Consider the following 14,845-nt stretch of genomic DNA (forward strand, 5'->3'; position numbering starts at 1 on the left):
GCAACACAGTGTGTTGCAGTTTGTGTTGCAACATTGTGTTGCACTGTGCATTGCACATTGTCGTCTTCTTCAACTAATACTACTATAGAACTAATATCATCGCCAGACGTGCCGACGACCCAGCAAAGAAAAACCATGAGCCAACCAGGCTAAACACATGCTTTCGCACGTCTACTCGGTTAAAGCACCCTACCACATTTTTTTTCATTTACCCACGATAATAAAAATATGATCACACTGTGTGCTATCTTTTATCAGTTCTCGTGCGAATGACAAAGGTGGTTGAGCGCTTCAGTTCTATGCTTGTGCAGCACGTGCTTTCACTCGTGAATAAACATCTGAAAGTCTAGGCACGTGGTGTCGTTTTTGTTTCTGTCTCCTGTCCTGTCTTATTCGCGCAGTCCTACCTTTTATTCTCCAAGAAAGAATGGTATCAATAATTACTGCCTGATAAACTACCTGACAAAAAACTTGGAAAAAAAACCTGGCAGAACCTCAGGCGAACTGCATGAATGTACAACATCAAAAGTTTAGACATATGCATGCATAGATTTCTTATAGTGGTTACTAACCGAAGTACATTACTGTTGTAGACAAAATTTTCCCCCTGCGATGGAATGAAAAAAATACTGCATCATAGTCGGTCTATGACTAGCATGCAGACACTAGTAGATGTTATGCTGCCACAGTTTTCCAGTAACTTGTACACTTCATTACCTAAACGTAAAAGCAAACATCTCTACTAAAAGTGCTTGATATGCTACTGCAGACTGCACAAGAAATAAGCTCCCACCTCTGGTCATCCGGAAGGGGGTCAAGCAGGACCAGAGGCTCTATCGCATCTGCTGCATTCAAGGAACTGGCCACTATGGGACCGGTATCCAGGTCCCTGGTGGCTGCTGGTGAAGCCAAGAGCTGTACTGGTGTCGCAGGCCTCGACACTTCAATTTCCCTAGGGGACTGACCAGCAGTCAATGGCTCACAGACAATAGAGCCACTTGTCTCTCCAAGGTCCTCCATTAGGTCAGTTACATCATGGATTACAGGGCCTTCTGACACCAAAGAGTCAGCAGGCTGCATGAGGAAACAAAGCCCCGGTTGTGAATGCCAATAGCCTGAAACTAGTCAAGAGAACCTCAAAGAATGCACCACAAACACGAGCAAAAACTTATTATCCGCCATAAGTGCATGGAATTATGAACCACAAGATAGACGGTGAAAGTTAGACACACACAAAATAAAAGACTGTTTGAAACAGGAACAAAACACATAAATTTGCTCTTGGAAAGGGTACCCAACTCTACCACAGCACTAAGCTCCAGTACTTACCGAATTCACTTGGTAGTTGGTAACAAAAGCAGCCTTAGTCAGACGAGGCATCTTAGGATTGGAGGTGTCATGCAGCATGAATGGCACCTTGCGCTTCACAGTTATGTTGCGGTTGGCTTGCACCATGGTCACGAGGAACTCAATAAGTTTTCCTATTATCTGCTGCTGCTTCATGTGTTTCTGACGCAGACGGGCGACTTCACGCCATAATGCTCCGTTTTCTCTCTTCATATCTGCAAGTGACTGGTCCATATGTTCTTGGCGGCCCTGTATACTGCCGACATCAGAAAGTAGTCCCTTGAAGGCCTCACTGTGATCCCGCCCATCGTCAGTAGCCGCACCTCCAGCCCGGCTGGTAGGCACCTGCAGACACAATTGCTAGCGCTCACTGCACTGTATAGCCAACACTGCACATGTGCAGGAACAGCGTGTTCAGCACATGCAGTAATAATAAGTGCACCTAAAAAGGGTTCTTATGCCTTCAAAATATTTAAAGCACCTTTGCTATCCTTTGCAAAAAAAGCAGATACAGAATTCTAAGTAAAGCACACACTGCAAATAATCTGGGAAATGCGATGTTGATTAAAATGTTAATCCAAAACAGTTTTGCTATCCTTTGCTCAGACAAATTCACGCACAATATGAAGATTATAAGCCATTCATGCATATTTAACACAATTACATCATTACCATGAATACACCTGACCATTTTGGTCTTGTACCAAATTCCAGTGCCAAATGTACAGAAACAAACAAGTGTTCCACAAACTCCAAGTATTGCAATTCTCAGGAAATTTGTACTTTTAAGGCTGAATCTAATTACTCTTTGAAACAGTCCTTTAAATTTAATCTGCTGCTTCGATATGATTTTACGCATGTAGGTGCAGTGGTGACCAAGTAACTGCGTCCCTGATTTGCAATACATTTATGCACAAAAGCTGGTGCTAAACATCTCTCTCAAACAAGAGGGGCCACTCAACTGCCACGTTTTTTTTTTTTCAAATGTCACATTTTCTAGGGATGCAAATAAGGTGGTGGTTAAGAGTTTCGAAACAAAAAAAAAGCAGCAGTGAACCTTTGAACAAAGCAATACTACTGCAGCAGTGAAGGAGACTAGCATCTTGGTATGATGACACCTTCTTCAATACAATTTTCTCTTTTTGTAAACGAGTAATCCACAAACCAGAGATTATCAAAAAGGGAAAGGAATGCTTGTCTATTATTTGGAAAAAAGTTTATGAACAACTGCAGCAATGAAAAATCAGCTTGTCCAATGCATTTAACAGAATTCACAAGATAAAACACATTTCAAATTGGGGGTAATTACTAGTATCCACCAGAGTGCAGCTATATGGCTACATAGGAAAGCTACACAGCAGCTTTCTCTCTGAAAGCCACCCTGGTTCGTGGCTACAAAGGAAAGTTGTGCAGCTTTCCTTGTAGCCATATGGCAGCACTCAGGTGGAATTGGCGAGTGATTAATGTCCTCGACAGATTTTTGAAAAATCAGCTTCTTTGCAGTTTGGGTATCCACATATGCATGCAAGGAACATGGATGTACCCCAGGCTCCAGGGAGTGTGTGCTGGCATGCAGGAAACATCAGCACCGTAATAAAATTTTCGCTTATGAACACTTCACCATGCTGGTGTCACAGGTGGAAGAAGTATCAAAGCTATGCACACACAATGTAAGTCATCAAGAGGGTTAGTTAATCATACCGTTTGAAAATCTCTGCAGTGAAATCTAACCAAATACAAAAAGGGGCCATTAGAATGATCATAGAGTGGTGGTGCTTACCATTCATTTGTGTGCAGACAAGTAAACTAAAGGGCCAAACGTTTGATTACAACACTGTGACAAAGTAGTGATAGCTGTTACATACTCCTCATCCATGCTTGTTCAAAAAGCTGCACACGTAGCAATCATTTAGACAGACGCCAACTTTTTCCTTGCGAACTGTCATAGCCTACTCACCTGATACACTAGTATCCTTTGCGGCCTTCAACTGCTACAACACATGGGCGACCACCAATCATACCCGGCTGTTGGGTTATATTCCCCTCCTCTTTTCTTCTTTCTCCTCCTCCCAGGAGTGTACTCCCATAGACCCAAGATCTTGCCCAGACAGCTAAACATGCTTTGCGCTTCCACACATAGCTATGTCCTCGGCCAGCCTTCCAACCTTAACCCACAAGCATGTCCTTCAGTTTTCTTCTATCCCTGTTGTCTGACTGTTATTTCATATGGCTTATCATACAACTACACACAGTGTCTTATGGTCAATGTCAACAATCCCCTAAATTGTGGAGACAAATTCATCATAGAGCGCTATCTGGTACTGAATTAGCAGACACATCCAATATTTTTCTTACAAATCTGACCACTCGTGCTCCAGCCCACATGGCTGTAAATAATTTAGCCGGTCACACGCTGGATGAGATCGTTTGTTAAAAAAGCCTTAACTCTTTCCGTACCAAACGCAACGACCAACGTAAGCCTGCCAACGGTGGATGCAAATGCCAATTGCGAAAGTTTCCGTGCCGTGCTTGAACATGTTGATCCATCTGCTTTGAAGCTAGAAAAACACTGTTTATTTTCTCTTTTTTTTTCCTCATAGCAGCAAATTTTGAGCCACTTGTGAAAACAGAAGAGTGCTGAAGCTGAAAATGACCACCTCCATCAGCATGGGACATGCCCTGAAAAGCGGAAAATCTCACGATTCAGCAGCAACCAGAGCTGATTTTGTCGAAGATCAAGGTAGCAGTGGCTCTGAAGGTGCTGCTTCATCATCTGACTTCAGTTCAGAGGGCAAAGACCCAAGGAACCAACTCAGAATATCAGCCTCGGTTAGTGATCACAGTGTCTATTTAGATCCTACCAATGAAAATGAAGTTTGCAGTATTTTTGCCTCCTTAAATAATAGCAGAGCTTGTGATATAGATAACATTCAAATTGCGCCAATAAAATACGTAATTGACTGCATAGCTTTTATTCTCACCCATATTTACAATCTCGCACTGTCTACTGGTTTATTCCCAAAGTTAATGCAATTATCAAAAGTTATCGTTGTCTACAAAAAGGGAGATAAAAGTGATATGTCTAATTATCGACCAATCCCAATATTACCGGCCTTTTCAAAAGGATTTGAGAGAGTAATCTACAAAAAAATAATTAATTTTTGCTTAAATTTCAATCTTTTTCCCCTTCCCAGCATGGCTTCATCTACGGGAAATCAACCGAAACGGTGTTATTAATGCAAAAAAAAATCATACTGGATGCAATTGAAAATCGAGAAATCTGTATCGGAATTTTTGTAAACTTTTCAAAGGCTTTCGACTGCCTCAGTCATGGTGTTTTACTGCAGAAACGAATTATACGGCATACGCAGAACGTCCCTAAACCTTATAAAGTCTTACCTTTAACATCGTTATCAGAAAGTCCAAATAGGGTCCCATCTGTCATCTCAAGCAGTTTGTACTGGTGTGCCGCAAGGCAGCATTTTAGGGCCTCTCCTGTTCATATTATATATAAATGATATAGTTACAATACATGATAAACCAAAATATGTTATTTACACAGATGATACGAGCTTATTTTTTCAAGGCCCCTCATTTCAGCTTCTTCTCCCAATTATAAATGACGCAATGAATCGATTAAAAACCTGGAGTGAAAATAATGTACTTTTAAATACTAAAGCCGTACTTTTTCATGCAAGGCAATCAGCAATTATTCAGAACTTCGACATAAAGCTTGGAAGCACCAACGTAGAATTCAAAGACATGATTAAAACACTAGGAATACTTTTTTAAATCACATGAACTGGAACGCCCAAGTTGATTCTGTCGTCGATCTGTCACGGTGTGTTGGTATTCTCACTAAATTCCGGTACTTCCTTCCTGTCTCAGTGAAGTTAAAGATATATAATGCCATTTTTTTGTCTTATTTAAACTACTGTTTTTTGGTGTGGGGCACTACAGCAGAAACAAATATGCATAAAATTTGCATGCTGCAAAAGAAAGTTGTCCATTACATTGCCAATGTTGATTACCACGCCCCTACCGATCACTTATTTTCACACTACTGGATTATACCAGTTCATAGCTTGTACCAATATCGCTTAGCAACCAGATACAAAAAATCTCTACAATATAATAATCGAGGGTTTCTAGACATGACTTGCCTCACTCAAACTGTACCGGCTTATACCCTGCGCAATACTCAAAAATGGTTTATTCCTTTTTGCCGCACCAACTATGGGAATCAAATGTTACGTTACAATATGCCACAATTATTAAACCAATTACAGTCGATGAATGTCGATATTTCAAAGAGCAGCTTGCACGAAATTAGAGCCACCTTTACATAAGCAATAAAATGCTATTTCAGTATATATATATTTTTTCATGTAAAAAATATTTTGTATGCATATCTGTATCTATGTAAAAAGTTTTGTCTATAGTGTTGGCTGATCTTCCGATGTTTGCAATCTTTTACATAGTACTCATATTTCCTGCTGTATGCCATGTAAAGGGGGGTCTGGGGGTCCCTCAAGTGACCTGCGATCACTTTTTACCCGGACCTACCCACATCTATGATGTAAATAAAATAAACTTGAAACTAGTTTCTTATTTGGGCCCATTTCCTTGACTCGGCAGCAGTTTTGAAAGGGGTACTGACGTTACTGATTTTATTTGTCTCACTTGTAGGCCTCCCATAGTAATCTGGCACGATTTGATGCCACGAGCGCTGTGAAGGGCTCCCTCAACTATTTCACCCAATGGCGTATGCAACTATAGGACCTTAAGTGATTTTCTAGCTGAAAAATTGTAAAAGCTAAAACTTCATTTTTTTTTTGGAGTATTTGCCATTGGACCAGCAGACATTTTCTATTTTCCAATGTTTCTTTAGGATTTTTTCTTTTTGAATATAAGGATATCTTTCAAAGTATTATGAGAATTTTCTCTAAAAATTTCAGGGTGGTTGCAGGAGAATTGATAGAAAAAAGACGAAGAAAGGAATGAACAGACAGATGTGGACGAAGCAGCTTCATTTACATCTGTTGTGTTTGTTCCTTCCTCTGTCCTCGTTCTACCAATTCTGCTGCAACCACCCTGAAGTATTAACCAACTATCTCAGTTAACCTCCCTTTCATCTAAAAAACTCGATTTCAGCAAACAAAATTTAATAATATGACAAACAACTTTAATGCAGCTCATAATATTAAGAAGTGTGTTAAATTGGCTTCATTTTTTAATATTGCATTAAATTTTAAACCTTTCAGTTGTGGGACCTGAGAAAATTTACCAAAAACCCATAAAATACGGCTACTTTTCATACAGTAGGTAAACAGTTAAACAGCAGCAGCTGCCGCAACGTTGCCAGTTTTCAGGAACTGCCAATTAGACATGCAGCTGCCTCTATACTTGGCCATATTTTTAACACATGCTTAGAATTGGCAATTTTTTTAGCAAGAATGCAGTCAGAAAAAACTGCCACTCTATAAAAAGGGAGACTGTGGTGATCTGGAGAATAGACAATGTCATATATCTTGCAAATCTTCTCAAAGGTCTCAAAGGGAGCAGAAAAGAGAGTTTGCTGCTCCTGAAGAAACTTGTAACGCTTGACACACAAGGATGTATACTACATGGCAGGCAACGCAGCCTAAGCTACCGTACCTGTTCGCGCAAGCTAAGTCCGCACCGGAAAAGTAGTTCGCCATGCAAGCAAAGTGAACACAGCCACATTTTGTTCCGACAGACATGTACAGACAAGTACATGTACAAGTACAAGACAAGTACAAGACAGACAAGTACTGCTACTGGCAAGCTCCTGCACTTCATTCACCTCTTGAAACATTTTCGACGTGCACCTCATCGAGACTTCGAAATGTAAGAAAGAAATGTGGCGATAGCATACGTGGCTAGTAGAGCGAATCGCACAGACTCCATCCGCGCCAAGAAAGTAAAGCACACTCAGAGAAGATTATGAACAGAGGGTCCGAACACTGAGCGCCTCAAAACTTCGATTGTGATTATTAATGCTAGCTCTTCATTTCATGCCACTCTTTGTTTTCGTCCAAACACTCACCAAGGCTTCTAGAGGAACAAGTGATGAGTGGCAGAGTAACATGTTTCAGTAGGCGCACTGCTTCTACAGCCTCAGCTGCATTGCCTGCTATGTATGAAATGGTCTATATTTCCACTTTGCTCTGTCCTTGTGTATCAAGTGCTACAAGTTTCTCATTTAAAAAATTTTGCATTTGGGGATGCCCGAGTTAATTAACATAACCTTAACAGCCCTACAAATTTGGCTTCCGCAAAAATCAAACAGCCAAGCTGGCGCTGCTAGAATAGGAATATAAATAAACATTGTCTTCTCAAAAACAAAAACAAAAAGCTAGTGCTGTCATTTTTTATTTTTCAAAGGCATTTGGTTTAATTGATGGCATTACATGAACAAGAACTGCGCAAAAAGGACGGTACATGAGAGAAGCACACAGTTCTTGTTCTTATAATGTCATACCAACTAGCTCCTCACCACACTCCTCTAGATTTAGGAACAGCCATCATCTTTTAAAATCATACTTGTCCAACAGGATACAAGTGGTGATAATCAACAGCACAACTTCTCAAGCTACAGCTGTGCACTGTGGCATACCTTGGGAAAGTATTCTGAGGCCTCTATATGTTTTAATATTTATGTAGTCAATATAGTCAATATAAACCCTGATGTAAACCTCATTACCTATGCAATAAAAACTGGTACTTTCTTCTCCAATATGACACTGATCACCTTACAGATCATTGCAATGCTGAAATATAAACCCAAGATAAATTAAACAAAACAAAAGCAGTTGTAGTCTGAAAAAAGAAAAGGTGTATATTGTAATAAAATCACAAAGTACTGAAATAGATCAGCATTTTGAATGAAACATATATGTACCTGGTGCAGAAATATACGTCATCGATATAAATATAATGCTTCCTATGCGACTCCAACCATACATATTTCTGGTGAGACTCCAGATAATAATCTCTACAAATATGGTCCGAGTCACATATATCAACCGTTAATCTAAGGATTTAAGCAGTCTGCCTAATCTAGCCCTATTTCAAGGGAAACTTCCAAGCGATCCTACAAGGCACACTGAGAACTGGTCAGTATCAACACCACTACAAAATTACCACTCTTAAATTACTACAACTTGGTCTACTTTGACTCGCTTTTCACTCTATGGTAAACCCCAACTTGTATATTGGGCTACAGTACAATGATCACAGCTGTGTACAGGTTTGAGGTGTATAGTTTTTCTTTATTGATGCTTTTAGGAATATCCGAAATGCAGGGTGGCCAATAAGAAAGTAGAAGTTGAATAATTCTAACAGTGTAGACATTAGCATGATATAGTTTACTCAGAAATGCACAGAACAAAAAAGTGGGAACTTTTTTAATACAATAATTTATTGCCAGAATATTTACATTTGACACCGACAGGTGGTGCTCCAGTTATGTCAGTAGAGAGACAGTGGTGGATAAAGAGTACAGAACTAACCAGGAAGTACGCAGGAAACCAAAATGGCAAATAAAGAGCTTTAGATGCTGGGTCAAAAAGGCAGAGGGTGAGAAGTGGGTTAATTCGATGAAAAAAAAGTAAGCAGACTCTGGACCTGTACAGAAAATGAAAAAGGCAAATCAGGAAGGAATCATTCTGTAGATTTCAACAATGAAACTTAAGGGGGCATAAAAAATTAGGCTTACGAGCAAAATTTTTTGGGGGCATTCCAGGCAATTTTAAGGCCGCGGCCCCGTTAAGATGAAAGATGTGACAAATGTGACAGTAAATAAGCTGTTTCTGTGCATTTCTGTGTAAACTGCATCACATTACTGTGTATACTTTTTGAATGACTAAATATTCACTTTTTCTGTGACTTTTGGACCACCTTGTATGTGTGCTGTATATATGATGCTGCCTCTCTGCCAAGACATGGGACTGTACACAGATAAAACTGGCCAAGAGCAGCATTTTTTTTCTAGTCCCTTCTTCTGTATTTTGACAAGGTGGCAAATTAACTAAATGGCTTGTAAATTTGATTTGAAATGGCAGAATGCCCTCCTCCGACATAGCCAAAATAGTTTTTCCTTCTCCTCAAGAATTCTGCCTCCCCCTTGCCCACTTTGTATCCTCCCGCATATCATGTTTAGAGTTCCTCAATACCACTATTCTGCGGTAACCATTACTATAAAACTTGGTTGTCCTGTCACCATATTTCAGGGTCTGCTTATGCTTTTGATGTTCTGTTCCCACTCTTTCGTTATGTCCCTAGCGCACTATTGAAAATATTGCTAGTGTCCAGCACGTTACGTGGCAGTGTAAGTTCCAAAACATCCTAACATTTCATTTGACCTTGTAACTGTTTGGCCAGCCACAGCTGTGCTCATGCACAACATAGCGCATTTTCAATGCACACTCTTGAATGATAGAGCACATGTGGATGTCATTTCTGTTGCATTCAATATGAAACAGGGTTCTTACTATCCTCACAATGTGTATTGCTCAGCTAATTTTGTGACTTCAAAGCATTCCTTCATTCAGATTTCAAAACAATCACGTCCTTTTAAGCCACAGTGCCACTGCCAATAAATTCCTCAAATATTTCTCATGATGGTAATTGGAATATCTTGCACAGTTCCTTACGAGCAGAGGGTGGGGTTAAAACATCACCACTATGCCACCATGTGCAGAGTTTCTGCTATGTGCACATACCAGGAAGCACACTTCCACACACCTCTCATATAACAATGGTTAACGTTAGGTTCTTGATGAATAATGAATATTCATGCGCCAGAATTGCACTGTGAGCTATGTGGCATGCTGCTATAGAAAGCTTCGAACGAATTTTGATCACACCACGTTCTTCAATGGCACCAAAATTTTAGAATACAAGTGTTTTTCCATTTGGTCTCCAGCACCATGTCAGGTGTTGTGAATGCAATTTCACTAATGGCATGACTGTCTGCCAACATTCACTGGTATTTCCATTGATAAGATATGTTACGAAAGCAGCCATGCAGATTAAGGAGGCAATAGCTGTATAGGGACAAGCAGCACATTTAATCCAATGCGCCACCAACAAAAGAAGGGAGCCCCAAGCAACAGCTAATCAAACATACTTACATACTCACTCCCAGAATAGCATATCTCACATAGCTACTAGTCCCAATACCGCAACAATGAACTGAAATAAGCAAACGAATGAATAGAGGCACCACAATAGACATCACAGGGCTTCCCAAAGCCATACAGATTGCCAATTTCAAATTACTTAAAATTCCAAATGCACGCCACTAAAGGGTCGGGTGATGCACAAGAGGCAGAGCAAGCAACATGTGCAAGAATCAGCAGAGTTTTGAGCACCATCAGTGCAGCAGTTACCTTAAAAATAAATTTTTCAGTTCTTCTGTAAGCAGCTTGCTGGTCAGGCAAATATTGTGATTGCTCACATCAAAACCAATTCCCCTGCACATCGCGTCGTCTGCTACATGTTTTGTGCAGTGTTCACCGGCTAGAACGCTGTGTACGGTGGGCATTTGTAAAGCTTCTTTGTTCAGTGAAGTAACAATTATTAATTTTTTTCATTCCAGTCACCTCCAGGGTAGTATGCGAGCTTATGTGACCATTAAGAGTGGGGTAATGTTTGTGCAGCTCATCTTGAGGTCATCAAAGGAGACTGAATCATTGGCCATATGTCATGCTATTCCTCAAATATTTATATTAACCAGGTGCTATGAGATCATTTGAGAGTCAAGTGATCAAGCACTCACGTGACGCAACCCGTCCCGTACCTGCTTGCATTAATGTGTGCCAAAAGAGATTGGTGAGGGGCAGCACTTTCGATTGCCAAGGGTCGCTAGAATGTGGACTCTGTGATTAAAAAGTGAGATTAACATCAAGCCAGCACTTGAGTCACTCTCACGGCATGAAAGAAGCAGCGAAGACTGCCGAGTGAGGCAGCCTTGTCACTATGCACATATGCTTCCACTGTGAGCTGTCAAACACTGAGACTGAAGAGCCAAACCAAGATAAGCACACCTCGACAAGTATTGTCCCAGCACTTTGAAGCATGGCGCATTGCCATCATGAAATAAAGCAGGTGCGGGAAACACAAGTAGGCCCTCAGCTCGCAGCAACTAGTCGTAAATCTAGTCAGTTAAGGAGAGATGCTAGTCTTAAAATGAAAATTTTTATTATCAGAGATATCTTCATAAAATTAGGTGCGCATATATAATTCTCCCTATTTTCAAAAATATAACTATTTCCAGTATATCTCAATTAGCTCCCATAGTATGAAAAAATAACTGAAGCATAATTGGGAAATTTCTTACAGGTCATTAAAATATTTCCCTCAATATTTATTGATTCCGATTGAAATGGCGCTCCAGGCAAAGCTATGCGGAGCTATGCAATTTACATTGCTATTGAGGTACATCATCATATAAAAATGTTCGATTGTGTCGAGGTGCCATAATTACGAAAAATAAAGAGGTGACAATTGACAGAATTTGATATGTTCAACTCGGCCATAAAAATCAGCATTGCTCCATAGATTAATTCTTTCTCAATTAAACGGTTTAAGATTAATTTAAATTGCACCATAAAAACATAACAAAAGCTTCCATAAGGCTAGTCATTTTGGCAAAAAACACGAAGTTGAGAAAATCACATTTGAAGGGCGCACGCCAGCGATTCAGAGGTTGTTGCAAGGGCCTCAGAAAATGGCGGAATGCGGAAGTTCCAAGAGGATTTCACAATAGTGAGTAACACCAAGATTTAGGGAACTGCACCAGCTTTCGAACAAGACCAAGATGGCAGCCATCGGGGACGTGGTTGCGTGAAGCGACAGGCACGAAGTTCTGCTGCATTTTTGCTAAAAATATATCATTTTTGTCAAATATATTGGTTTTTTAGTATTTGGAGTTGCAGTGTTCACGGATGTCAGTTGTTCGTTTAGCGATAATGGGTTAATGTCTGTATTGGTCATTCTCTCCTTCACATTCATAGATCCCTGGTACTCCTCATACCCCTCCTGGCGCAATGGTGCAGCGGTCAGGCAATGCGCAACTGACCTTTTATGGTAGGTGCTACCTGGTTTGGGCTGCGACCCAGGTTGCTCTTCCCGAGCAGCCTCTCGCAGTTAACTGAGCTGCCACCTGACCCAAGCAGCCTCTCGCAATTAATTGAGCTGCAACCTGACACAGTGGGCAGGTTGCTAGAATATACCAGGTGTCCCAGCTAAATGTAACCAAGCTTTTAAAAAAGATGAAGTGTCCTAGCCCAGTGAAACCAACTGAGGATTGTTCAGAGCTGCGTGGCCTATCTGTAGTATTTTTGTCTTTCTTTAAAGTTAATTTCTTGTCTAATTAGTTAACTTTTTAATTATTGATTTGATCAACAAAGCATCAATGTAAAAGTTGTAGATCGTCTCAAAAAACCACTAGCAGCGCTGTTTCCATCAACATACAATTTCCGTAGCTTTATTTATTGGCCTTAAAAGAAAACTACCACAAGGCCAGCTGCTGGGTCACATCTCTGCCCCAATGTGCATTCAAAGACTCATCGGAAAGAGGACTTCAGTAAAAATAAATTTTGTTCTCTAAGACGAGTCTTGGGACACTTAAATGGCACCACTGTCATATGGATGCTTTTTTTTATTGTGCGAGCCAAGGTTTCAGGCCAGAAAGAAACTACTTTACGTTAACGGCATCTTGGTGCAAACTTTGCAGTCAAATGTTTTTCAAAGTGATCTACAATTTTTATATTGACACTTTGTTCCCCAGGGTAACAATTAAAAAGCTAGATAATTGGGATTAACTAATTAGTTAACTTTGAAGAACAAAAAATACTGCAGACTACGTCACGCGACTCTAAAACAACCCTCAGTTGATCTCACGTGGCTAGGACATTCCATGTTTTTTAAAAGCTTGGTTACAGTTAGCTGGGAATGCGGCTGGGCAGCCTGCCATAAAGCAGGTTTCACACAAACAGACCGACAGACCAATAAACACAAAATGGCTAAATGCGGGGAATGCAGACCATAAGTGCTAGCGCACTAAAACACTGCAAAAATAACGATAGAGTTGTTGCTTCATTGTTTTAATTTGCACAATGCTAAAACCAGCCTGCCTCAAGAGCCCAAATCACGAGCGAAGCAGCAGCAATTATATTGCAGTTTTTCATGCCTCACATGGCCTATACTAACCTTTGACATCATAGCCATCGCTAGGCTGTTGAAACCAAAAACAAAACAGATGAGCGAAAAATTCAATTATTAATTATTTAGTGGTCGTAGTCGAATGCCACATGGTGATCCATGCATCACTACAAAAAAGAAAACATGCAACCGAAATATGGTGTCTACACTACTTTAAAAAATGTATGACGCTTGTACTAGTAAGCTTACAGGTACAAGAAATATGAAAGAACAAAATTCATGTATACTTCTACATCAAGCATGCAATAAACTTAAGGTATCACACATGTACTGAAAAACCCTATAGAAAAACGCAACATGTATGAATGCTAATTCTCACTTGTGTGTGCCTATACAAATTTGGTAAGAGGCATATGCACAAAGTTTCGAAACTTCAGCATCACCATCAGCCTAACTACGGCCTCTGGAGGACAAAGCCCTCTCCGGTATCTCTCCAATTAACCCTGTTCTGAAAAACTTTTCTTTTCGAAACTTGCTCACACATAAAAATGAACATGGTGAGGTTCGTCAAAAACATAAGCTTTCGCAAAGACATGCTTTTGCATTGGCTTAGCAGAGTTTCACTACAGCACTGCACACAGCAGCAAATTGAGCTGTGCAGTACAGCAGACTTCGCAGTGCGCTTAAAGCCAGCAGTGTTTATTAACCCTATAAGGTCCCTCGTTGGGCCCCTCCCACCAACGCAACAAGGCCATTCCCGGTCTGCTGTCCGGAACCACCCAAGAAGCTTTTCCAAGGTTCAATTTCATGCGTGTTTGAAGCGGGAGCTACATTGGGCTACCATTCGAGCATTTCACGGTACATGGGAGAGACCAATTATGCACATGCGCCGTTACCATGGCAACTGAAGAGGAGCAAAGTGCAGCGTGTGCTTCGCCGTCGCCGTGGCAGCGCACCCGCTCCACCGTTAAAGCCGATCGTGACGTCACATGGATGAGCAGTTGTGCGCATGCGCCAATACCATGGTAACCAGAGAGACCCCACAGCTGGGCCATGTTCTTCGTCACCGCCTCGCCGCACGCCGCACTATCATCCGAACCCCGCGTCGCATGCGCAGGATTGCGTATAAAAGGCGGAGACTAGTGGGCGTCTGTATCACAATGTTTGACATGCATGCAGAGAAGGAGCGTCCAGCCGCTGCTAAACGGCGGTATAGACAAGAGAAGATTAACTCTTCCGATCCTGAGGTTGTCGCCTGGCAGTTGGCTTGAACTGAACTGCTTGAACACGTCATAGCCAACTTCAT

At 40.9% G+C, this 14,845-nt stretch overlaps 1 protein-coding gene across 12 annotated transcripts in view; it reads right to left on the reverse strand.

Moving 5' to 3' along the window:
• LOC144113933 (heat shock factor protein-like) overlaps positions 1-14,845 on the reverse strand; it is a 72,053-nt gene that overhangs the window by 42,517 nt on the left and 14,691 nt on the right. For all 12 annotated transcript variants that reach the window (XR_013310916.1, XR_013310918.1, XR_013310915.1 and 9 more), the window contains exons 4-5: positions 1,330-1,692; positions 794-1,074 (exon numbers count right to left, since the gene is read on the reverse strand). Coding sequence is in view for 6 of the 12 variants with exons in the window: in XM_077647336.1 (XP_077503462.1) it covers positions 794-1,074; positions 1,330-1,692 (644 nt within the window). In the remaining 6 variants the exon portion in view is untranslated. The remainder of the gene's footprint in view (positions 1-793; positions 1,075-1,329; positions 1,693-14,845) is intronic.

This window comes from Amblyomma americanum, chromosome 1 (assembly GCF_052857255.1).
Source record: "Amblyomma americanum isolate KBUSLIRL-KWMA chromosome 1, ASM5285725v1, whole genome shotgun sequence".
Taxonomy (NCBI): Eukaryota; Metazoa; Arthropoda; class Arachnida; order Ixodida; family Ixodidae; genus Amblyomma; species Amblyomma americanum.